Here is a 26,960-nt window from a genome sequence, read left to right as displayed (position 1 = left end):
TCAGAGAGTCGAGACGTCGTAGAAGAAATGGAGCAAAAAATGCTGCAGGACCTTTGTTTTGTAGAGGTTCTTTTCAGCAGACAAATCAAAGCCTTTTTGTTGCTCGTTGCCAAAAAGTGAGCTATATTGTTTTTTGCCCGTCTGTGTGAAGAACCATTGGTTGGATTTCAGTCAAACGCTCAAGTAATCATTGGATATACATCTACAGCCGATTAAACTTTGGCGTAAACTCAATTCAAGATGGCTGCCTCAGGAAACACAAAAAATAACTACATCTCATTCAAATTTTCAGATATTCAGCTAGAATTTGGTTAAGTAGTAGCTGAGAGTCATTTCTAATGCATACTCTGAGCTCTAAGAGATTGTGTAAGATCATTCGTAACAATTTTTTCAAGGTTTGACCTAAACAGCAATGATCATAACATAAGATGATCTCAAATCTATGGCATGAAAGATTGTGTGCGATGTGTGTTCCTTCAAATAATTTCAAAAAATAAAATCAAAACCACTGAACACACATTCATTTTTATATAAATATTTATTGCAGAGGAGGTATCTTTTATGTACATGCTATCACAATATAACACAATATAAATCTACCAAATATTCCCATATATTGATGCTATAAGCTTGTCATAGAGCAATAGTCATAACAAGCACAGAATACAGTGGGTTAGAGACAGCATCACTCACTATACAACTTGTAACAGTCCATAAAATATAACTTTTTATTTATTTTTTTGTTCTATCAAGGGCAGTGAAACATCGGTCCTACTAATTTCTTGAATTCATGCAGAAGCCACAAGAGCAAGTTTTACGACGTTACAGCATTGAATAGTAGTAGTAGCATTACTAGTAGTTGTATTTGCCATAGGGTGACTTTGTTCAGTCACAAAAACAAAAAGTCTGGTTTAAATGAAAGCAGCTAGCCAACAGAAATGCACCATGGGTAAAGATCAGTGGACAAAAAGCTACAAGACACGGCATTGTCTATGTCAAGATGGCACAAGAACAATGGTGTGGATTTGCACACCCGGGCTGGGGTTCAAACTTGCACCGAGTCATTGATGTTGAGGATAAATTACAGTGATAATTTCCAGAAAACCCGACAGTAACAGACACCAGTTATGTATTACACAGTTTATTACACAGACATCTATGGACTGACTGAAGTAAGAACTCATACAGCAAGCTGAAAGTCAGAAATTATGCAAACTAAACAACAAAGTGGATTCACTGTAATGCAAGAATGTGACATATTCTTCAGCTTGATGGTGGGATATTGCGCAAGTGGAATTTTCTCTTTAGGCAATTAGATTTTTTTTTTTTTTTTTTACACCTGGAAGCTTAAAACCAACAGAAATGAATGAAAAAAAGCTTTGATCGTATTTGAAAATGCCATTTAATATTGCTTGTTTTGGTTCTTTTTCATTTTGTTTTGACCAAAATGATAGAGCTTTAATTTGCTAAATGTTGGATAATTTTAAATGATCATACAAATGTATAACAAATGTATTCATCTGCAATAGCTTATCTAAAAGCACTACAAGGACTTGCTTCCAAGTTACCGTACAAATAGTAAAAGCCTGTTAGTTATCACACAGGGCAGTAAATCTGATGCGGCAGTGAGGCCAAAGACGTGTTGCTTTTCGAAAATGCTGCTGTTTTCACACCATAATTGTCTGGATCCTACCTATGAAAGCATCCTGCCGATGATAAATGACACCTAATGGTCTCCTTGTAAAATAAAAAAATTTCCTAGACAAGTCAATCAATTTGTGCACAATGCTCACAAAGAAAAGGTGATTATAACGTTCATACAAGAGGTCCAAGAATCCACGTTTCTAACAAATCAGAGGCAGAGGTAATTTCTTTGTGTGTGTAGCTATGTAACAGTGATATTTTCTAAATATTTGTCACTGGACTGATTTAATTTGTTTGGAAGAAATCATATTAAAATCTCACACTGGTTTTAATGACAATTTATACCAGAGCTTGGATATCTTGCCTTTGAATGCAATATAGATACAATCGGTGATGACATTGAGTAATTCACAAAACATAAGACAGCACTTTAGATGCTACACTGATATATAGTTCTACATGACTGTAAACCTTCTTACAGTAGGTGATCAACAACCATTTTAAATATAATTGGGAAATTCAATTTTTTACCTGAAGTTGAATAGTAAAGGGTGAATACTGAGACAACATGAAACCTTCAAAATGTTCAGTCAATTTGTGAATTTATGAGAACAAAACCAAGCCTAACTCAGGCATTTTTTTATCATCACTGATCATTAGTGGGGCTTTAGTCAGCTCTACATTAAAAATTAAAAATTGGAAAGAACTATCAATGCAGACACAAAGGAAAACTGATTGCAGCAAAAGAGTTCTCAACACGACAGTTCGGATTTATTGAAGTGGGGATCTGGGGAGAGGTTATGAACAATTATTATCTTACCTGTTGCAGATAGCTTTTGAGCAACATCATTTTAAAGAAATAGAGTTTAACTAGTCCGAGCAAGGCCAAAACCAAAGAGGATCCCTGGCATTTTAGAACAACTATTCTCAAAAATATCAAAGCAGTTTATGTGATTGCTTTTTATAAACCTCACTGAACTCTAAGGTTGGTTGCGAGTGCAAAAAGCAGCAGTTGTAGCACTTCCTGTGCATCCTGGGGACACATCTAGCAGGAGTATCATATATTTTTCTGCCAGAATAACCGTGTAATGTGAAACTGAGTCGTTTTTAAAAAAGCAGCAATCCATTTTGATTTCAGTCCCACTCAGACTAGCTATTAACTTATCGATCTGGTCAAAATTAAACTCTATTAAACTGAGGCTGCTCAAAGAGTTATCTACAACAGGTAAGATATTATTGTTTATAACCTCTCCACAACACCCCAATTCGAAAGAGCTGAACTATCGATTTAAGGCAATGAGAGTGGAAATACAAGGGCAGGACTTGATCTTATATATGTTTCATATTTTAAATGTCTAGATTACTGAATCACATCCTTCCCATAAATTCATGATATTGCATCCACAGACACACATTTGGTGCAACAAAAAGATCCATGCTGGATTCATAAACAAAGCTGGTGCAAATCCCTCCCTCTGGGTATTTCCTTCTCTACTGTTTACATGCATGAACACACAAACCATTAAGACACACATTTGGACTAAACCTGCTCTTGTTTTCTCCTTTTCCATCCTTTAGATTTAAGGAATATAAAATTGAATGTCTCTAATACTGATTACAAGTTAGCTAAAACATCAGATCTGTGAACAAACCGGTAGGGTCCGGCTACTCAACCCCTGCATGCTGTTTAAATAAATCATTGTCACTAGATCCTGAAGATCAAGCTGCTTGTTTCCCTTCAAACAGATACAAGACAATGCTAGTTACTTAGGCACATATAGTACATCTCTGCAGAACCGGAAGCATTTTAATCTGTAGACAACTACAATTAAATGAAGCTTGATAAAAAGGAAACATGTATGAACTTGGCTGATGTGGAATGCTCCATGAGATAATATGCTGTAAGTTTGAAAACAAAAACAAAACGTGCATGAAGGACAGAATTTAACTTGCTAAAGTGCTATAGACGGTTTTTCTTCCTTCTGTGATTAAAACAAACTAATTCATGAAATCTCCAGCCAACATTGCAAATGTTACCTTATTCTTTGGCTCTCATGTTTGCAGTTTCATACTTCAACTTTAATTTCATAATTCTACATTGTTACAGTCTTGTCATTTCCTAACCCAACAACATATGAGATAAAATAACTGTCGAGATGATTGCTCATGAAGTGAAATTGTTGATTGAAAAGTTGCATAATTGGTCTACAATTTCTGTTCAGAGTTTTCCTGTCATAATCTGGAATGCTTATCTTGATATTTTTTTTTTTTAATTATTATTATTATTGTACATATTCCAAAATATGTAAAACAGGAACAAAATCTCGGAAAGGAAGGCAACTTGTGGATCAACTTTGCTTCCAAGTTACCATACAAATAGTAACGTTTAACAATTTCCAAGTGGAAAAAAAAGAAGTATTCACCAATAACTATAATTTCAGTGGTCCATTTAGGTTGAGTATCATGCCTTCTTGCTTGATGTGCTTTCCTCAAAGTCCCAGGGGCAAACATCTGCCTTTTTAGCAGAACTTGCAGCTCCACCTTTAGAGTTTGGATTGCTTTGCTTTTCTACCGGACCACTTTTATCTGTACCTTTTCTACTTGATGTATCCTCAAACTCCCATGGACAAACTTCTGCCTGCTTTGTTTTGGCTGCTCCAACGTTAACACTTTTTCTTTTTTCTACCAGGGGCACCTCCTGTGGACTCTCTGTATCCCACGGGCAGACCTCAGCCATTTTGTGTTGGCTCAGATGTTTCTCCGAAGATTTACTCTTGTCCTGAACTTTTGTTCTGCTTTTCTCATCATCAGAGTCTTTTGACTTATCTTTCTCAACTGTCCTTGAGATTGGCGTGCCTTTCTTTTTTGAAGGGGATTCTTTAGTCTTAGAGGTTTGTGCAGGACTAGGTGTCCTCTCCAGAGTTGGAGAAACTGCAGTGTTGTCGTAGTCCCAGGGACATATATCAGCTTTTGATGTTGGTGGTTGGAGTGATGTTCCTGATTTTGGTGCATCTGATTTGGTGTTTGTTCCTCTCCCATCCGGTGAGGTGCTCTTTTTCTGCTTTGCTGAATCTGGTGATCGGGCTAATTCTGTTGTCTTCTGCAACTCTTCGAAGTCCCACGGACAAACATCTGCCCGATATGTTGAGGAGCTTTCTAATGCAGAATGAGGCTGCTTAGACTTAGATTGACTATGTATTTGTTGCCTTGACCCTTCTGTTGGACTGGCTTGTACCTCACCTCCTTCCTCCCATGGACATACCTCAGCTCGAGCAGATATTGTCCTCTGACTCTCCTTTGAGTGCTTACCACTCAATGGAGACTGATCAGAAGCTTTCTGCTTCTGAGATTTGCTTCCTTTAGTGCTCCCTCCGTGAATTGTTGTAGTTTCATTTGGTGCAATTGATACATGCTTCTGAATCTTGTTCTCAGACGGAGTTGGAAGATCTTCCAATTCCCAGGGACACACTTCTGAGACATCATAGAGGTCTTTTCCCTTGACTGGATCAGAGCAGATTATAGGCTGGCTGCCACTCACTGGCTGTTTCATGATCCTGCCTTTAGCAGAGCTTTGTTTGTACTCAGCTGACTGGCTGATTATCATTTTGGACTGGGACTCATTCTCTGGTTCTGTATTTACCCTAGTGTCTTTGCTCTTTGGCTGACTCTTCTTATTGCTGTCCTCTGTGCTTTGAGTCTTTCCAGTCAAGCCTAAAGTCTTCTCTTTTGCGCTGGCAATGACACTGAGGGACTTCTGCAGCATGGAGGCTCGAGGATGAATTGGTTTCTTGTCAGCAGTGAGGTTATGGGCACTTGCTGACTTGCAAACTAAAGGGACAGATTCTGTAGATTCACTGGAGACATTAACATTCTCGCTGGACTTCTTCTTGACAAGCTTTTTGCCCATGAGGGTATCCAGGAGGGACCCTTCAGCTGGAGTCACCTCCATCTTGTCTGTCACAGAACTATTGGAGTCTTCATTCTGGTCACGGACATGGTCGTAGCTGCTGTGGGACTTCTTCAGGGAGAAAACTTTGTTCTTCAAAGTCTCTTCTTTGACTGGTTTTACTTGGTGACTTGGCTCTAAGGGGTTCTTCTTCAACATGCAGATGCTGTTACGATTGCTCCCATGTTCTCCTGCCTCCTTGTCTTCACGGCTGCACTGCCGGTGCACAGACTCGGGAATCTCTGTGATGCGCCTCATCAGCGAGCGGCCCAGACCTTTCTTAGAGCTCCGCTTCTTCTGCAGATGGGGGTTATTTGCAAGCATCTTCTTTCTCTTGTAAATCTCCAGCTGAGAGTAAAGTTTCTTCAACTCCTCCTAAAAGGTATAAAAAAAACAAAAAGGCAAAGTATTGAGTCTTGACTGCGCATAATGAGAAGTTTAAAACTGCTACAAAATATGGGCAATCTAATTCACAGAGAACATGCATGTCACTTCATGACAGACAACTACAAACTGTTGTTGAAGACGCACTACTGAATATCACATGCTTGCTGAAAATAAAAACAAAGACAGGACTATTTTGAACAGCATCAAATAAGGAAACAGTTTTTTAGTGTTAGTTCTGAAACAGCCTCTAATCTTGGTTCCTGAATTAGTTCCATCTGTGTCTTCATCCAAGACAGTGGATGTTTGCAAGCACCTGGATGTAATAGTAAAACCACTTCCTCGAGAAGAAAAGGCTCAAGGCGCCCAAATCTTTTGGTAGAGAGACTTCTTCAGCTCTAACAGACAAACAGATATCTCTGCTCACGTTAGTACGTTTTTCCCAAAGGCTGTCGCAAGACCTTACGCCACAGCCATTAATAGAACTGAGATGGCCCATTTCTTCTGGTGTCTGCAATAAAAAACTGCCATGGCTCAGTATTTGTAAAGGGTTTAAAAATAACGCCAGGTTATACAAATGGAAAGGCAAGGTGCATGGGAACAGTACTTACCCGAATGTCCTCGGGGTCCAGGCTGTGCTCGCTCCATGCTGATGTTATGCTGCTGTTGAGGTACGACCCGGAGCGACCCATGTCCAGCTCATCCTCATAGGCCTCAGAGGCTATGTCATCTCTCATGTGGGTGCCAGCAAACAGGAACTGGTGGAATTGTATAGAACTGGTTAAAAATGATTGTTTTGTCAAATTTATCTCACAGAACAATTGCAGTAGACTATTACTCAGACTGATTATGCTTCATTTTGTTCATCTTGAAACACATAAACTGTGTTATAATGGACGATGGATCGTGTTACAATAAAGATATAATATTTCAAACACAACCAATCTTCTGAGTAAATGGTGGTGGAAATGTACTTTTGAATGAGCCAGAGTAGTTAACTGAGATCAATCTGACTTCTGCTTGCTGCAAGTCAGATACTGACTACTCATAGCTACTCCACCTACCCCATTTGAAATGAAAAAACAAAAACTGAACTACTCCTTTTACATAAAAATAAACTACCATTCATTTTTAATGCATAAAAGCCTAAAAAAATCCATTTACGCTAGCCTTCACAAATGTTACACAACAAACCAGTTGTTTAAAATAGAAAAAAACACACTTATTCTAATGCTGTACATGTTTGCTGGTTGGAGATGCCCACCAAATATCAAAACATTCTTTATCCCTGGTAGTATTTTGTGCACAGATTAAATTATGTAACTCGCTCTGCAGTGGATTATATAATACACCTAACTTTTTGGAGGAAACTTTAAACGTCAAGTCACTTTGTTTTTACAGGATTTGAGTTGCAGAACACGTGCTACAATGTTCTCCTGAGGTTAACAAACCAACATCTTACATTCATCTACAATGCAGACCAAAAGGAGCATGTAGATGTTTTTTTCCCTATCAGTTAATAGCAAAAATATTGCAATTGCATAAAATAAATAGGAAGCACCAAATAACCTATCTAGTGTGTAGTTTGCCTAAATAATTGTGTAATTTTTATCCCAAAAGCTAACATTATTAATTGTAATTGTCTTTAGAAATTGCTGCAATCTTAGATTTTATTTTTTACTTTCTAGAAGTTTGTAAAAAGGTAGTCCTAAACTCAGCAGCTCTTCACATCATGGCTTCATTCACTTTTCAGAAATACAGTCTATGACAACACCCAAATGTAAATGCTTACCTTGGGAATGAGCAGCAGACCCAGAGTAACTGTTACGGTCAAGTGGGTGTGGGTGAAGAACAGCAGCAGCATCCAGTCCGGATGGAGCTCATGGGCGAGAGTGAACCTGTGGGGAAGTGATGGTAAGAAAACTCAGAATAGATAAAAAGAAAAATGGATAAAAGAGAAGAAGAAACTGACCCCACAGATAATAAAACACTGGAAACAAGAGACAGCTAGTTAGACTTACACAGAGAAAATATTTTACTATTTAGTCACATCAACTCATTTTTTTTAATGTACATTCTGGCATTGCAGTGAAGTTGAACTAAACTGTAACTTTCATACATAATGCTGTGTCTGCTATAAAACTCTTTAAAGAGAAGCTGCTGGAGTCGACTGTCGACTTGTCAGTTCCACTGTCTCACATAATGTTCCACTTGGGTGAATCTTTGCCAGCAAGGACAGAATATTTTCTTCCTTCTGTCACAAGGATTTGCAGAATAAAAGAGGTGTGACCTTGATCTGGTCACAAGATTTGGTTTATTTATACATCAGACAGTAAGACAGTAGGTTGGCAGTGGCACAGCAGTTGGTCGGAAATGAGATAATTAGTGGCAGAAACAACGGTGGTGTGAGGAGTCACTCCAGCCCTTATTTTTAAACTCGACTCGAAGCTTTCTGCACAGTGTGCACTCAGGATACAAAGGCTTGTCCTGTCTGAAGCTAATTCGAGCACTGGAGTGCCTCTGTGCAAGAAAATGTCATACAGCAGTCTCGTTACGTTGTCCAAGTCGGCACATGGCTAATTAACGAACAGTTACTGTGGTAGTAGCTTAGAGGCATGAATGAAGTCAAAAGTCCAGCACTGAAATGTCTCAAAGCTTCAAAGTCTTTCCTTCCATAAGTTTGATGATGATTTTCCCAACACATGAAGATCTAACAACTTTACCCTCTGACTGAATGGCCATCACTCACACATTCCCAATGTTTTGTACGATTGTACGATTTTGTACGATTGTATGATTCGCTGCTGACTAAAATTTGATGACCATCACAAACCTACACCAAAAGTTTGACTGGTTACTGTGGGATTAAGCTAAGAGCAACACAAATGGAGGATTTTAACAAGCTACAGTGTGGACTGTGGCCCCAGATGGCAGCCAGTTGACTCGCCGCACCACACAGATATCTCATTTGTCAGCGGTCTTGTCAACAGAGAAGAGCCTCACAACAAGGCCGAAGAGGGCCATTAAAAGTTGGTAAAGTAATCACATGGAGCCCAATGTCCAAAAATAGTAAAAACTGCAAAAAACTAAGCAAAGCTACAGGAGAAGCAGCAGCTCAACTGCTTGGCTGATACAAACATAATGGGGTTGTTTCAGTGCCAAGAGTGAAATGCTGTCCGGCACACCACTTGTAAAAATAAAGGCAAAGTTTCATTTGGATTCTCACAGGATTCTGTGAAAATCATCCTCTATTTTTATGTACACAGGTTGAAAAACTGCATTTTCGGCAGGCTCATCACATTTGCTGGCCACCTCCTTTTTAGTGATTATTATCTATCATTGGTGTGGTCTTTAGAACTGGACATTCAGCTCTGTACCCTCAAATGTTTCTGTCATCAGGAGAGTTCTTGTGCAGGTGTCAAAATACAGCTCCAGTGCTCTAGAACTTGTGGAAAATAAACTGAGAAGGGTTTGTGACGTCTGTGACAACTCTGCATGTATTTTGACAGAGTACAATATAATATATATGGAAGTGGTTTGGCTGCAAGAAGGCATGCCTCCAAAATACCATATTTGCTGCTCAATGTGGAAACAAAACAAACTTGTAATCATAGATTGCATGATTCGTAGTTGTAAAAAAAAAAATGTTATTGCAAATTTTCTTGAGGTATTGTGAAACACATTTGAGGCTACATTGCCCTAAACTTGTTTGAATAAACCAATCCTTGGGTTTGAGAGGTCTTTAAATTCATATCAATCCTCTGCGGAAGGCAAATGATTGGGAGTAGGTGGGATTACCTGATCACGTGAAATATGGCTGACAGGACCAGCTCATTGTGAACAGCGATGGCCATGTATCGAGGTTCATGGAAAGCCGACGGCACGGTTCTGACAGCGTAACAGAGGTACACTGACCACAGAAGGAAGAGGAACTCGGCTGCAAAGGGAAAGGAAGAAAAACGTGGTAAACATCAACATACAAACCAAAAAGGTGCACCAATCAACCAGCCAGTTTCACAGTTCAGTGCACTCAGGCCATTACTGGAGGTCTAGCACTTTTCAACACAAACATGCTGTATGTAACAGCTGCGGTTGTATTCTCATAACAATAAATGAGTCCCTATGCACCTCTGTGGCAGCTCCAGGTAATGTTTCTAAGGTATCGAAGCTCAACAGAGGTAAACAACCTGCTGTAACCTACTAGAACCATGTGCTTCGGAAAATATCAGCTATAAGCATTTATTTTTTGTGTCTAAAGTTAAATAATTTATCTGAAAACAGGGAAATATAATCTTTTAGCACAATCTAACATGAATTAAAAACTGAAAAATGGGGAGGGTGGTCACATTACATGTTTCACAGAAAACTTTAACATTTTTCTTAACAGTTTCTGATTGGTCAGCAAGATTATAAACTATGAATAAAACCAGTGTGTTATTGTTTTTAATTAATTTTGCATCTTATTAGTGCTGAAATCACAGTTTTGCCGTGCCTCACAGGTAATGGCTATTTGCTAGAAGCCTGCTTAATTTATAGTTGTTTCTGAGCAGTAAAGAGACCACACTGGGAGGAGGGCTCTGACTGTGAAGTGAAGCAGGTGTATTTTTCAAAATCGAAGAAATGTATTGCATCCCTGTGTATCTAAATGATGACTTGTTTTCGTATAGAGACAGAGCTGACTTGCATAAGCTTATTTTTACTTCCTAATGTACAGAATGAGACTGCATCCTCAGTATACAGTCGCACAGCACGGTGGCTCTGCTTGGGGTCCATCTGTTTGCTTGGATGTCAAAAAGTACTTTTTCTTTCTCATAACGCATGAGCTGGCAGGCGTAAAGCAGAAAGCAGTGAAAGATGCTGTTCCCCCCCCTGAGCATTGTTGCTTTTTCGTCTGCTTTCCTCTGCTGCCCTTTTCTCCCAGAAAGAATCCCAAAAAGTTGCATCCCTGTGGAGGATTAATGTCCAAGCCTACATGGATGGTGCTCTTACACTTTTCTCCACGAACAGTGCTGTGATGCCAAACAAATTACTTCCTGAATTTATGCCAGGAATCCATCAAACACCCCATGTTTTCCCACAGTAAACACACAGACACAGAGCGAGATGTTTTTAAATCTATTCACAGCCCCCTGGGTGTACAGAGGGCAGACTCAGGGCTCACCGACAGCCATCATGTAGTCCCAGCGATCCAGGAGACACATGCTGAACTGACGGTCGTCGGGCGTGTAGCCCACATCGATGAGAGCCAACTTCCTGTCCAGGTTCTGACAGACGGCAGATGTCCAAGCCACCAGGAACCAGCAGACGATGAGCAGGATGATGGCCAGTAGGCGTAACACTCGCCAGCTGGTCATATAGGGGATCCTCTGAGCCGTACGGGACAGGAATACCTTCAGCACCCTGTAAAGAAAGAAGCTTGGTTTGAAAATGAAACAAAAAAGAAAACTTTGTTCTGTCTTGTTAAAAGTTTTTACACTTTCTGAACTTCTACTCTGGTGTCATTATATCCAGATAGTAAAATAAAACCTTGTGACTTTTTAACCCTCTAATCTATTAAAGCTTTCTTCACGATGAATAAGAGTGGTTTTGCTGTTCTCTCTGCTCAGTAAACCTAAGACATTACCTCAGAAAATGCAGTTTTTAGTAAGATTAAGGTTTGTCTTTCTAATATCATAGTCTAATATTGAAACATCAGTTCCTTGTCCACAAAAGAGAGAAAACAGAGCAAAATAACCTGAACTCCTGTTTTTTCTGAACTCTGGCGATGAGATAAATAACAACTCGGTGCAAATATTGGCGTAGATGTGTTCGGTAGTAATCCTACAGATCTTTGGTTCCTCATCAAAACACATATAGCCATAATAAAAGTAAGTTCACCTTCTTTCAATTGTAATCTTTGAGGCTTTAGGATATTAAAAAAACAAAATAAAATGCACAATCCCCAGGTGAAAAAAAGCAATGACTGTAGCTTGTGGGGCCAAGCTACAATCATTTATCAAGAAGCTTCTGTACAGCTTTTTTGGGGACACGAAGCAGTATTTAAAATCAGGAAATGTTTTGCATATTGGGTCATTTTAACACCTTGATTCTTTTCCTGTTCACCTTTGCTGTCGCAAATTTGTTGTTTTGTTTTGTTTCTTTTTTGTAACATTGCAGCATTGGATGATCTAATTTGATCCAAGCCTAATATGTCGAACAGATGGCCTCAGATCTGATTGAATAATATTTTGGTTTACAAAGATGGTTGACTGGTGGTTTATAGATCCTATTTAAAACCAAAGATTGGTTCATCATTCAAGTTTAGGAGCCATTTTTTGCCTGAATGATTCATAGTTTAGAGTTAAGTGGCTTAACAAACAAAAAGCCACTTAACAAAGGTTATTAAAAAAATACTAGGTTTTTGACAGTACGGATCGGCGTAAGAGAAAAAATGTGGTGTAATGAGTATTAATTTCTTCTCAAACACATGACCAGTTGTTGCTATTCTTAGGCCTTGCCCTTCACGCAGATTGATGAAATTTCCACAGCGCTCCCCACTAATGAGCTCCTCCCCATCAAAAATTGATCTGTGCAATAAGTTAACATCCACTTCTAAGGCTTTACTCAGCCACATCTTGATCAGTATCTCAGCTTTGGGCAGATTCACCCGTCAAAAAGGACCACATACGCAAAATTTCAGTTTTAATCCAGCTCACCCCATGACATGAGGCGTTCACTCTGTGTAACTTCCCTTAAAAAGGTAAATGTCATCCAGTATGTGCTTCAACATGGACATATGTGTAATACCTGTACAGTTTAAGAGTTAGGGTCCCGTAGACAGTGGCGAAGCCAAGCAGTCGAACCCAACGAAGCAAAATGCAGCGGAAAACACTCGGCTGGAAGAAGAGAATCCCAACCTGAAAAAGGATAGAAAAAGAATCAAATAAAGGCAGCAAAAAGAAACATGAGACAAGACATTGTGCTCTCAGCAGATGGCTCCATAAAGAGTGAAGTAATCTTATTTAAGTGTTTGTTTTATCTGTTCTAATTTAGCTCGTAGTGTGGCACTGCTCACTGACTTGTTGGTTGCGTGGTTTTCCACATTGTATACGCTTTATATACATTTAATATGAATCTCATCTATAAGAGTGTAAGATTAAGTATCAACTTGTATTCTTGAGTTAAAAAAAATCAAGAGCATTCAACTTAAAACAACTTCATCAGCAGATGGGAGTTTGCTCTGCTGTCATGCATCAATTGCTAAATGAGCAGCTGTTGTAGCTTTTAATGCAAGAATATACATTGTTGTTCCTCTCTAACCAATATGGTTCGACAGTCTGAGCGGCGCTTCTTTTCATCCTGAATTTTCCACGTTAAGAGATGCATCACTACAAAAACTGCCCACCACCTACTTTTTTTTTACTATGGCAAGTTTTAATGCCTAAAATGTACACTCTAAAATAGGGTTCTTATGAATGCTCTGGTGATGTTTAGACATACATCAAGCTACCTGTCTGGATGCTACAGAAATCAGAGGTCAACAAAATTAATGTTACACCGATGTAAAACCCAATGAAATATTAGCTTGTCTAAGTACCTCTGAGTGAATTATTTAAGAACTGAGCACCACATTGATGTATTTTGTCGTACAGAAACCTGACGGCAGTAGGAGAATAAATCTACCCCCAGCTGTTTAAATTTTCAAATTCTTTGAAACCGAGGGAAAAAAATGGCAGCTATTTGTCAGCCAGGAGTTTTAAAATGAGACTCAACATAAATTATTCCTCTTTTAAATCCCTCACTGTCAGTCTTTGTCCAACAAACCTAATTTTTCAATTATTATTCTGGTTTCTGCATTCTATGTAAATAACAATGCAATGTAAAAATTAATACAAACATAAGTATTTATGAGATAAAGTTTGTATGAACGGCTCTAAAGTTGAAGATCAAGTTGTTTTTTAATGGCAGCAGTGCAACTTGGTGCTGGCTCTACTCAGACTAGCCATTAGCTCATCAAACTGAGGTCAGTCAATGATCCATCTACAACAGGTAAGATACCAATTGTTCATAATTTGAACTATCCCTTTAACTTTTGTTCACATTGAACTATATTAGAACAGGTAGACCAAAGGGAAATACAAAGCTTTTTCAAAAGGTTAATCAGCTGTAGATGTCCCTTTATAGTTTTCATTCTGACGCTTTTATTAAAATCCATCCAGTGGTTTAAGAGTTAATTTGCTAACAGACAGATACACACTCACACACACACACACACACACACGGGAAAAGACATTATTGCTCATTTTTTCCTCTTCAGCAGGAAGTGATAAATATTAACTCCTAATATTACAACCAGCTCTGCTATTATCACAAATAGAAACAAAATCAGTGGTATGGGAACCTATTTTACAAAGTAATTTTAAAGAACAATTCACCCATGGTATCCTAAAATAAATATAAAAAATCATGGTCTGTATTAGTCATAGAAGTTAAAACGAGCTGTGACATTTTGAAACCATTTTTGGCAGAGCTCAGAAAGAAAAAAAAAATCTCTGCGCCTGCTAACATCACAGACAGCCTGCCCTTGAGACAGAGAAGAGGGCATCAACCCATGTTTGAGCTCACTGCCACAGAGCACTGATGGTCTTCCAGTGACATAAAAAGAGCCAGAAACAAACAAAGACAGAAACAAACATCTGAGGCGACATAATTATCTGTTCGCTGCAGATGTGCAGTGATTTCCCCTGTGGGATTGTTAATGGTAATCGGATTAGCTGAGGCATTAATACGTTCCCTCAGGCGGTGGTGAAGACGCAGGCGTGTGGATATTAGTGCTCGCTACGTTTGAGTCAGTTAAGGGACGCGGAGGACCCGGGGGAGGAACGGAAGCCCAGATCCTCATCTGCAGGCCGCCCGAACACAAACTTCTGACTCAAACAAAGCAGCTTGACTCAGCTTTTTACAGGGACTATAGCACATAGCAAATAATAAAAACAGAGCTGCTCATCTTCCACACAAAGCAGGTGTTTTACTGTATTTCAGGTTACCTTTTGCATCAATATTGGGGACTGAATCTCATATGCCTACCAGATTAAAGGCAAATAATGTTCAACTACTGTTTTATCAACATAAAGAGCTCAAGAGTTGATGAAAAGTAATCAGGCCTGACAGGTACCTAGCAACTGGCTGACGCACGTTTGGGTCCACAGGGACAGAAGAGGGTACAGGAAGTAAAAAAACGCCAGGATCTGGATCACGTGGCGGCTGCATGGTGTTGTTTGGGATGAGAGGGAGGTGTCATCAGCACAGTTCCTCCCTCCAGGATCAGCTTCTGGTTATATACATAAACTGTCCCAGAAACTGCTTTGTTTCGTCGATAACTGATTGACAAGTCAAACCGCCAATGGAAAACTTTGGCGTTGGGGTTACTCGAGACGAATGGAATCCAAAGGTGGAGACAAATTAGTAATTTTTTGAGATACAAAAAGACCAGCAATAAAACACAGAAATCTTGATGCTAAATGAACAAAATGTGACTAAAATGACAAAAAAATGAACAAATAGGTAATTAAGATACATAACATCTGAGACTAAATGTTTAAAAAGTGATGGAAAACCTCTGTAAGGCACAAATACAGATTATTTCTTTATGACCTGAGCTCAGTTTTATGTCTCTTTAGCCTTGCTGGCTCTCTGTGGGACACATTAGTTTCAAGTCACATGTCTGTACCCAGAGGCTCGTTGTTTTATAAACCCTAAATGTCATCATGATGACGTCAGCATTTAACTCGAAGATTCACTGTGACATGGGGTTAAAAACCCTTAACCTGACTGAAATTAAACATTTAGTTTCAGGCTTTAGAAACCCGACTTACTGCAGCAACCTGATGTGTGGTTTATGTAAATTTTTAAATTCTAGTTGCTGTCCTCGCTGTAACAGACAACGATCAACTCTTTTGTTACAGCCGATACAGCAAGGTGTCATTGATTCTCTGACTAATGTCTATATTTTAGAGTAAAAACAAGCCCGGTCATTGTCCTTAAACCTCACCGTCACCCAGAGAGCTCCCAGCACTGCTTAGAAATGTATGACACAGGTTGTTCTGGTGCGGCGCTTTCCATCAGCAGGGAACCATCTGAGCCGCAGACAGGTTTCTCTTAATGCCAGCGAGCATAAAGAGTGAGATCAGTTTCTGCTCTCCTTCACTTTTCAAGCCTTCCATTAATAATCAATGCTAAGTGCTGAGAATCGAGAGTTCAGCACTGACGGAAAGCAAAGTGACTGAGCGGTGTCTCTATATGCAAGAGAAGATCTGGGCTCTGTGCATTGAACGAAGGGACATCAATACCGAGAAGACAATTATCAACCAATTTTAACTAACACCCGATTTGTCTCAGCTACAGCTAAATGCTGCGTCAAACTTTCCAGCAGTTAAAGTTTGTTGGTCTGTGCAGACTTTAAAATGAATGGATCAATTGTTGGGCATGTTTAGAAGACCTGCATTGCTTTATTTTGGATCCAGGCAGGTGAAGACAACCCAACAGCTGGGATAATTCAGTTTGATCAGCTGATCTGCATGGTCCCCAGGCTCTTACCTTACCTAACCCACTGCATGCTGCACAAAAAAAAACACCTTAATATGTGCAAAGCCAAGCAAAGTGCACCATATGCACAATTTTGATAGAGTTAAAACTTTTTACTAGTTGGAAAAGTTCACATTTTGGAGAAATGCTGAAGGAAGCAATCTTCTACATCCCTCTGGTAACTCAGGAAGCTTGGGCTCAGTGTTTTTATGAATACAAAATAATTTATAACTGACCTTCTGCCCAGGACAAACCTTTCCCTTAACTGTCTGAAAGAGAAAGTTTATATCTTTTAAAGTGGAGTTCTGTGGAAAGGTTATGAACAATTAATGTCTTACCTGTTGCAGATAGCTTTCTGAATGACCTCAGTTTAATTCTGACCAGCCTAATGAGCTGACGGATACTCTGAGCGAGGCCAAGTTTGTCTTAAAACAACTCCAATCCCTTAAAAATTTCATAGCAGTTCATGAAAGCACTATTTTTGAGATCTTTACACTACCATCAGATTAACATTGCTATTCGAGCAAAACCTATATAACATTCCTGTCTGACATGCCGGAGCCACTTTTTATGCTTTGTACTGTTATGTAAATAACAGAATACAAACATATAATGACTAAAATGCAAATGTAGATGGAGCCAACAGCTTGTCAGCTTGATACATAGAGTGTAAATTAAATTTAGATGCTTCTTTCACTCCTTTTTCTTGTTGTTTAGAAATTGAAGCAAAAAAAAATCCATCTTAACAGAAGCCGACATGTAGTTTTTGGAACCAGAGTATGCTCACTATGGATGTGAAGCTTTAAGTCCCGCCCACTCCCACACACGCAATCATGGCATCACATGACTTTTCCTTTAAGCATGAAAGGACTAATTACAGCTGAATGTGTTAAAGTAATTAATATTTGAACGAGGCCATGTGACTCAACAGAAGTCCAAATGGAAAAAAAAAGATCTAGGGTAAATGTTTTTATTATTTATTTATTTTTTAATTTTCAACAACATGCAGGAACATTCTCCTATTCTTCCTGAGCAAAAGCAGTTGCTGCATCTTTTTTTCCATAAGAATTTTGCATATGAAATGAATAAATGAATACAAATGAATAAATCCTTTATCGTTCAATCAAAACTAAAAACGGGGTGGGATTCCTGTAGTAAGTTGAGCTTTTACCCTCAGTCACAAACTAGTTTCAAGACATTTTATTCTAAAGTGGTTCAAAATGTTCTCATCCACGCGGAATAAAGAAGCACCCAAAAGCTTTTTTTAGTATCGGTGATTAAACAGGAAAACACTGAGAATGACACCAGGTATTGTGCTGAAACTCACAGGGTTTAAATTATCACAATACAGAGAATTATTTTGAATTGCGAACGAGGTGTTGAGAAAAAGAGACATGACGGGACAAGCGAAAGCTTCACCCACCAGCACTCACTCAATCAACACTCAGCCCTTTAATTTATGGTTAGCTTTCCTTTCTAATCATCGCTCTGTTCAGCACCCACCAGCTGGCTCGCGCACAGTTTCTGCGGCTCGGTTAGCCACCAGAAATTGTCCCTGTTGATAGTGACGCAAGTCGCCCAGCTGTGGTGCAACAAGCAGCTTCCCAGAGAGAGGAACTGGTTACTGTTGTTTGTGCAGTCGCGGGGTCCATTGTTACGCATAATTTCAAACTTTGTTAGCTTCACAACAAACTTTTTGCTTTGATGCAACCTCATTTCCTACTCCTCAGCGTTAAGACAAAACTTAAGATCATTTTTCAAAGCCTGGAAGGAAAAGATACGTGAACAATTAGAGCTGCACAGTAAAAAGGAACATGTACCTAATTAGGAGGGGGGCTTTGTAATAGTTGCGATAGTGACGTAAATAGCAGCTACTTAAATATCATGACCTCATCCTTTGTTACAAAGAATGTAAAATTATAGAAAAAAACAAGCTCTGGTTCAAATGTTACTCTCTTCTGCAGTAACATGGCTCAGGGTTGATGTCAACTCATGGAGAAATGATCTGATAAGAAAGAAACAAATTTTATGTCTTTTCCAATTAGCACACAATTATTTGAAGGGATAATCCAGTCCTTTTGAAGTGGGCTCCTGTGAAAAGGTTATGAACGATCAGTATCTTACCTGTTTTAGATAGCTCTTTCAGAGTCAATTTGGAGACAAAGAGTTTAATCCTGACCGGCTTCAGGAGTTAATGGCTTCTGCTCTTGACCTTTTCGCAGAACTCCCTTTCAAGGAACCTAACTACCACTAGCTACTATAACACATTTGATATTTGATCGTAATAAATCAATATCTGCTACGTCAAATAGTAAGGTGCTTAAACTTAAATAAAGATGCCAAATGTTTCAGAACATGTGCTCCTTAAATTGGGTGTAGTGTCAATTTTAAAAAAAATAGTGTTGTATCCTTTTATGTATTTCTTTTTTTTTTACATGACGGAACCTGTATCCTGAAATCTGAGACTTTGCAAAGTTTGCAAAGTTTGCAAAGTTCACCGCTGGCTTGAAAATGTGATGAGATGAGTTGTTTAAACAAATGTGAATATACAGCGGATCTTGTTCAGCCACTGCTTTTCCTGTCTTGACGGCTTCTTTTCTCCGTTTTCTCATATACATGACATTACTCCCACTCGCAGAATTTATCTTGTTTCTGCCTTGCGTTTGGTTGGTCAAATGGTGCAGTCCCTTAGGTTTTGAGCAAACTGAGACCTTACAGAAAGTGAGTGACCTTCACTGGAGCTAGCTTAGGTCCACAAAGAAAATAAAGAACTAGAAGGATCTTAAAAGTCATGAAAACACATTATCATTGATTTCATTCATTCCATAAAAATAAATGGATATCTTTCTCTTATAAGCAGGGTTGTATGTGATAAGTAGCCAGCATCTTACCTGAGGTAGACAGCAGTCAAAGTGACCTGAGTTTGGAGATTCAAGGGAATTTTGTCATTAAGGAGTCAACTATCAGCCAGAGCCTTGTTTCTTTGTAAAATATGTCCTCAGAAGAAGAATTTGCTTTTGTAATCACTCATTTTTACTGTTCGTAGCTTGAAGTTTAAGCTAGGGAAACTAAAGATCACCAACCAACAGCAGGATACAGGAAGTACATACACCAACATGAACATTTAAGCAGAGATGTTTTAGATGGCTTACATTTGCTCTCAAATTGGGCACTAATCTGATCAGCTGTTCGATTGACTCCTCCATGAGTATTTCTCTCTGCTTCTCCAAATCGAGATTGCTCTGACTGCTGTCTGCTGCAGGTAAGGTACTGACTACTGTTTTGTTTTGTGGCTTCAATATTTGAATACATTCAGTTCCTGATGAGATGTTTTGATGTTTTGATTTGAAGTTCACTGCAGTTCTAATCAAATTATATACCAGTTCATTCCAGATGGAGCCATCATTCCCATACTATTTTTTCTCAATTTTACATTTTTTCTTCTCTAAATATTTGAAAATGCAATCTTTTGGGCTTCTCTGTCTAACAGGAACTACTCTCTAACTTTCTTTTTTCTTTAATAAGCTGCAGAAGGGCAGCAGCTTTACTTTTAGCACACTTTCTTACAACTCTTCCACACACTCCTGCTGGTCAGAGTTCTCCTGACGGTGGGTTCATGAACATGTCCAGTTGCTCGGAAGTCAGCCTGGGTGAAAACTTCCTACTCGAGAACGTCAGCAAAAAAGATGGAGACTCTGGACTGAGTCACAGATTTACTGGATTCTTTGTAAACCACATTCAGTCATAGCAGAAACTGAAATTTACAGTTTAAATTATTATCAGCGCACTGCAGCAGGCAGGCAGAAGATTAACTCACAAAAAAGTACTTATTGAAATGAAAATGCCAAACTAAAGCATCGTATGTGAGTCATCTGTGCACGAAGCAGCAGCGTGTCACCGTTTACATTAAAAAAACCCAACTAAATGTATTAGTCAGTAGCAGCTAATAAGAAAAGACGGTGCAGAATTTCTGCCTTTTGTCTTCACAGTTTCTTTGAAAACTGCTACCAGCTAAAAGAAGTGGGGGAATGACTCTCAGCCACTTATTGTGTCTGTCTCCATCTGAGAGAGGAATGAGATGCTGGGGCCCCAGGAATCATTCTGTCACAACAAAGATCTCATACTTTTAATGTTTTGACATGAAGAAGTCACAGCCATTCATTCTGCCCTTGCCCAACGTTATGTGGTCATCATCTCCCACTCATTTCATGTCTCTTGTTCTTTTTTTATTTTTTCTAAACACCTCCAGTGTGAGCGAAAGGGAGGGGATGCCAGTAGTGGGGTGTTGTAATAGCAATGGATCCGTTTTTATATGAAAACTGACACTCCCTGCCACATGGGAAGGGCAGCTTTCTGGAGGGAGGTAATGGTTTCTTCTCCTGTTGTTCCCTGAGGTGGGCTGAGTGTAAATTACATCCAGCTTGGCCTCTGCACAAAACCGGAGCCAAGTCACACCCGCCTCCCACAATTCCCTTCCCTCCTCATCACCAGTTAGATCCTGAGAGATCTCTCCATTGTGCCAAAAAGACACATCAGACGGAGCAGCCAGCCTACATGTGGTGTCACCGTCTTCCCTTTTTCGCCAATCTGTTATTCTTTCCATCGTTCAAGTTGAAATAACCCTTCAGCTGCAGCGACGCACCTTCAGTTCAGCCAGTCTGTGTTTTAGGAGGTTTTGTGGACACAGAAGGGGAAGTGGAGGATGAATGAAACGATGAAAATGCATAAAACTCTCAGATCTACTGAAGTCAGACTGTAAGTGTCTGAGCAGCCTGGATGGAAGACAGAAAAAACCGTTGGCAGACTATTTCAAGGCCTGTCAGATCTGGATACATTATCTTCTGGTTGTACTGTTTCTCATTAGCCCCCCGACGTGCTGTGAAGCCCTGCCTGCCACACACAAAGTCCCTAAATGGGACTAAGGTGGCTCCTTGATTCAGCTTACCAAAGAAAAAAATATTTTGTAAGGGTTGCTGGAGAAATATCTAAAAGCTTGTTTGAAAATTACAAAACATTTTTGGTTACTCAGCTTTTAAGAACAGAGCTGATAAGCTGTAGAAATACAACATTGTAATTTTTGCTCCACTAAACTACTCAAACACTTTACTGACTAATTGAAATTCAAGAATTTTTGTTCATCTTTGTTCATCTCTCTCTCCCAGATTATTTGAGAGCTCCCCAACCATTGATTGATTTTAAAAGAGGCTTGAAGACTTTTTTATTTAAGCAAGCCTATTCTGCTTCTACATGTTTTTTTATGATGTTGTTTTTATCTCTGATTTTTTATCTTTGATTTTAATTGCACTGTGTAGCACTTTGAGATTTTTGTTAATGAAAAGTGCGGTATAAATTGGATTTATTATTGTTATTATTATTATTATTATTATCTTTAGTGTGGATTGTTTTTAAAAGTGCATTTGTGAGAGCTGAAGACTTTTAACGTAACCCGTGGCATCTTGTGTCGACTGTATGTCTGTTAGCAAGCCGAAAATATACCTAGTAAAATGTGAATTAATATCAGGAGCAATCAGATAAACGGTGGAATACAGTGATTCTTCAGTTAAGTAATAGGTGTATATGTTGGTTTATGAACGACTTTGCCAAAAGCCATCATTGGTCTGCAAACATTAGGTCATGTGTCTCCTTATAAAACCGTTTCAGAGCCACGGAGTCCAATGATTTGGATTAAAATTTCAGCTCTTCATTAACATCAGATCACAGACTACTTTGCACCAACCTCCATCTTTTCTTGCTACATCTGCACCACATTCTCTTAAAAAAATAACCTTCTATTATGCAAAACAACAAAGCTACTCAATCCCAACAATAACCTCCTAGGGTGTGCAATTTCTTCCTTTTGTCTTCCTCTCCTGCTGTGCATTAAATACAGACAGACAGTCTACAGTAGCTGCATGTTCCAAATACAGGAAACATACGCATGTGGGCATTTTTGGATTCGTTTTTTTTTTGCTGAAGTAACTCTTCTGTCTGTGTAGAAAACAAGTCCTGGACGTCCGAACGGGGCAGCTCTCTCAGAAACGAGGAGGGACAAACACTCTCCAAAGTGAAATGCCATGTGAACAGGATGAGGTGTGTGTCCCGCCGCTTAATAACAGATTTAAAATAGAAGCAGCAGCAACAAATAGAGGAATATTTCAGATTCTATTTTTAGACTGGGAGTGCAGCGTTTCACCTTCCCAGCCTCAGCTTGTGTGGGATTCACAGGGGAGACATGCAAATGCATCAGGGTGGAGAGCAGTCTGGTGTGCAGCACAACGCCATGCATGATCTCGTTTTTTTTGTTTGTTTTTTTGTTATTTTTTTAACGCAATCGGGCAAAGACATTATACTCTCAAAACAAGATCAGTCCACTTCAGCGTAACAGATCAAACTGAATCCCTTTTATTCCTCAGCTCAAAGTCAAACACAACCTCCTCCAAGCTTTCTATTTTTAACATTCGCTGCCACCACTACACCAGCTGGATCTGCTGTTCATTCATCCACTGAGCAATAACCTGGCTCCCAGGCTCACTTTCATTCTGCACGTTTCAAACATTATTACTTTCTAGGACCTTGTCGCAGCAAATTGCATTGATTAGCCATGCAGCTCTAAATCAGCTGCCTTTAATTACGTTTACTTTGTGTTGCTTCACAAAGCATATGGCTCCGCATGATTGCAACTCAGCTGCAATCATCCGGCTCCCCAAGCGCCGAAGAGGAAGACATAACGGTGGGTCAAGGTAAATCAATGTGTTTGTGGGTTTTAAGCAGAGTTTAGTCATCTGATAAGTGCAAAAGAAGTGAGCAAAAATGTCACTGATTCACATGAGTAGATTTTCACTTATGTTACATAGTTCTATTGTTTTATACTTCATTATAACTTACTTTGAGGTTATAAAGCCTTAATCTGGCATAAGGCTTACAGCAACAATTGATACTGTCAGTTAAACAATTGGGCAGAAAAATTTAAGTCGTTATTTTATTTAAATTGAATTTCAAATAAAGACATATATCGGGTACGAAGCAATACTTTCACCATTAATGTCCAGAATGTAGATCTTTTTGGTGCCTGTAGTTTTCCCCCCTTTCAAGTTTTACATTTTAAGCTCATTTAACATAACAAAATGAACATGAACACAACTGTGATTGTTATTTTTGATCAATCACATTCAGTCTGTCAATTAGTCAGCAGCGTAAATAAAAGCCGACAAGTTCTGTAAAAACAAATGGAATAAAAGGATGGATTTACATGCTTGCTTTGGATCATCAGTGTCCAAAACCTAAATGTTTTGCATTACTTTGGTTTTTATGTATTCCAAAACACTGAAAAAGCCGACGTTTTGGACTGAAAAATGACCCACAGCTGATTATCAATAAAAGTGTCAGCATTTAGAGCTTAGTAATTGTGTGTGGTTGAAACTCTTCGGCGAAGGTTTGTTAATTAAAAAAATAATATGAATCTTGAATGGAAGAGGTTACCTCGAGGAGTTTAAACGTCACAAAATAAAACACCTGAATTATTATTTAGGCTGACTTTCTGGTGTTACTCCCTAGCTTGTGAGGGTCACCTTGGCTCTTATTTTGAAGTAACAAAGTGAGTAAAGGAATAGTTCAGATCTTTTTAGATAGAGTTTTGTGGTAAGGTCATGAACAATTAATGTCTTACTTGCTGTAGATAACTCTTTGAAGCTTAGAAACTAACAAGCAACAAAGTCTGACAACAGCATCAACCTCAGTACTGTCTTCGCGTGAATCTGCTTGAATTCAACACCCTGTGTTTCTCTGCTGAAGCAGCGGATCTGGCTGCTCTGAGACACCTGGGCCAGGTGTGTCTCCCCTATGAAAGCTCCACCTTCCTTCATTTGGCTGGAGCTCTTCTCTTGATTTTGCCCGAATATCCCAAGCATCAGCACATTATTTACACATCCTTACATGATAACCTCCACTACTGATTTATTACTGACTACCACACCTTATGGTTTCCTTTATTTTGCTTATTTCGTTAAATAAAAACACACTTTTTGTGCCTTCAAACCTGCGTCTCCCAGTTTTTGAGCCAAGTCATGACAGCTATCCCCACTTAGTTTCATAAACCTTTTCACCATCTTCAGTTTTGTATTGCGTAGTTATAGCAGCAGCAGCTAGCTATAGCACTTCCAGCAGGATTGTGATAATATTCCTGCCATAATAAGCATGAAATGTAATGCAGAATCTATCCAACTGTAGAGGTTAAACCAAGGTGAAAAGGTTAATCTGTTGTCAGCCTCGTGGCTTTTAAAGAGAGCAGTGTATTTAGCAGAATAACTTGAACCTGACACTTTCTTGTGTAGCAAATTAACCCTGGATGTTCTGACAAAGCTCGATCAGTCAAGGCGTAGTAGCCAAATGTACGATTTAGGTTTTTGTAAAATGAGCACAAACCAACAGAAAACAGATTAACCTGGTTTTAAAGGCTGAAAGCCTCACACTGTCTGAAGAGGGATACAAATTCAAACTGATTTCAAACCTTCTTTCAAAGCAAAAATGTTTGTTTTTAGTTGTCAGCAGCATGGAGCACATTGATGTCTTACCGGAAAGTAGAGAAGCAGAGCTCCACACAGAATGGCCTCCAGCAGGACGAGACCCGATGCTCTGATGCTCTAAAAACAAACAAAAAAAAGCCCCATTTAATAAACTTCTCACCTTCAGCTAATAAAATGTGTCAGCTCTTGGCTGCTTGCAAGACAAGATGTTACCCAACGCTGGCAAACCGTCCACACAAATTATTTCGTTTTACTTCTGCCCTCTTTTCCCAATTTTATCCAACTTTTTTCTTCAGAAACAGCCAAACACATCCCTTACTACCCAGTTTAGGTGTTTTACGAAATTAAGAAAAGCAGTAACTAATATTTTTTTAAATAATTGACGTAAAATGTCCAACAGCTCATAAATAGTCTTCATGTTGTCATATTAATTTATATCTAAGCTTGATGCTACAAAGCTTCAGGGCTGTGGTACCAGCAGGAAGTGGGTTAGTTTTGGTATTTGGGTAAAATCAGATCAAATTTGATTTAAAGGTGAGACTTTAAAACATGTCAAAGAAACATTCGGACAAGACTGGCAAGAATTAACATCTAAGCATACATCAAACAGTATAGTTAGCAGGAATGAATATTAAATATGAATTTATTTTTATCTCTTCTTATCCCAAAAGCATCTTGTTGTAGGTTTAGTTTAATAATGTTTCCCTGTTTCAGCACTTAACATGTTTTATTTCTGCTAAATTTATATATTTACATATTCCTTTAAATGACCTTTTCTACCCTTAGCTGTAACCTTTATAAGTACAGTTGCAGCTGTTTTTATAAAAGCATATAATGTTTAAAGAAGAGTTGGTAACACACGACATTCTCCCAACTATTTTTGAAAACATAACAAATCTAACAGCAAAATGTTTTAAAATAATTTAAATAATTTGTCAGTCTATCTTTACAATGCCCCAACATTTTCTGGTAAGAAGTTAAAAAAAAAAAAAAAAACTAATTTCTGTCCTGTTTTTAATTTAAATAAAGAGGGAGGATCTTTCTTTACTTTTTTGCATCCAAAAGAACAAAGTAGTTAAAGCTCCTTTTTTTAAGGCTTCTTTTATCGATCCTCTCTGTTTCTCTCTTGTGGAAAATATTTTTGCAAAGTTGTGTCCTCTAATTGACTCGATGATTCAGGGGGCTTTCGGGAAGCAGAATGCAGCTGTGCTACCTATTTAAAAAAAAAAGAAAAAGGACAAGCTCTATTTCTCTTCAGCAGATGCAGATGTTTATCTTGTTTAGCACAAATATTAAAATTAATTTGTGTTCTGTGTAATAATTAACAGGTTTTAAGATGTTGCGGACACCCGCAACGAACTCCTAAAATAAACATTTGCTTGGATTATTGTGGATTAAAAGCTCTGCGACTCATCAAACTTTCCTCCTCTCCTCATCTGTTTGTTTAGGTAAGCTGTCTGTTGCATCAAGTCTTTATTTTAATTGAGCTCAGCTGTTCTGTGACTCAGCAGAAAGGTTTTGCTGACGTGACGATAGATGATCCACACGATCCAGTGACTCCTCACTGTTCAGTGTCTGTGCTTCATTTATGGTACTTTCTGTTGTTTCACCCTAAATCACCCAAAGAAATCTAATATTTATATATAAACACTTTGAAATTCATATAATAGGGAGTATTCATGTTATTAAATTAGTCAGCCATCTTTCCCAATAAATATGCATTAAATAAATATGAATTTAATACCCTATCTCAAATGACAAATAGGAAATTTATTGCACAAATCTGAGTACACATGTAATTGTTTGTTTTTTGTCCTAATAGGTCACTCTAGTCAGCCTCCAAGGTGCTAATTTGGTCTATTATTAGTTTTATTATGACCACCACAACAGAGAGCAGAGTT

At 38.7% G+C, this 26,960-nt stretch overlaps 1 protein-coding gene across 2 annotated transcripts in view; it reads right to left on the bottom strand.

The window, feature by feature from the left end:
• Nucleotides 1–1,381: 1,381 nt before the first annotated feature.
• The window catches only part of gpr158a (G protein-coupled receptor 158a), a 58,995-nt gene continuing 33,416 nt past the window's right edge, over nucleotides 1,382–26,960 (bottom strand). Inside the window, exons 5-12 of one of the 2 annotated variants that reach the window (XM_017406306.3) lie at nucleotides 25,108–25,176; nucleotides 12,761–12,870; nucleotides 11,136–11,374; nucleotides 9,773–9,911; nucleotides 7,767–7,872; nucleotides 6,586–6,732; nucleotides 6,402–6,485; nucleotides 1,382–5,965 (exon numbers count right to left, since the gene is read on the bottom strand). In XM_017406306.3, coding sequence (XP_017261795.1) covers nucleotides 4,106–5,965; nucleotides 6,402–6,485; nucleotides 6,586–6,732; nucleotides 7,767–7,872; nucleotides 9,773–9,911; nucleotides 11,136–11,374; nucleotides 12,761–12,870; nucleotides 25,108–25,176 — 2,754 coding nt within the window. In that variant the 3' untranslated portion in view covers nucleotides 1,382–4,105. The remainder of the gene's footprint in view (nucleotides 5,966–6,401; nucleotides 6,486–6,585; nucleotides 6,733–7,766; nucleotides 7,873–9,772; nucleotides 9,912–11,135; nucleotides 11,375–12,760; nucleotides 12,871–25,107; nucleotides 25,177–26,960) is intronic. The other variant, XM_017406307.3, reaches the window with a different exon arrangement.

The sequence above is a fragment of the Kryptolebias marmoratus genome, linkage group LG21 (genome assembly GCF_001649575.2).
Source record: "Kryptolebias marmoratus isolate JLee-2015 linkage group LG21, ASM164957v2, whole genome shotgun sequence".
Classification (NCBI taxonomy): domain Eukaryota; kingdom Metazoa; phylum Chordata; class Actinopteri; order Cyprinodontiformes; family Rivulidae; genus Kryptolebias; species Kryptolebias marmoratus.
This window is presented reverse-complemented; position numbering and strand designations above follow the sequence as displayed.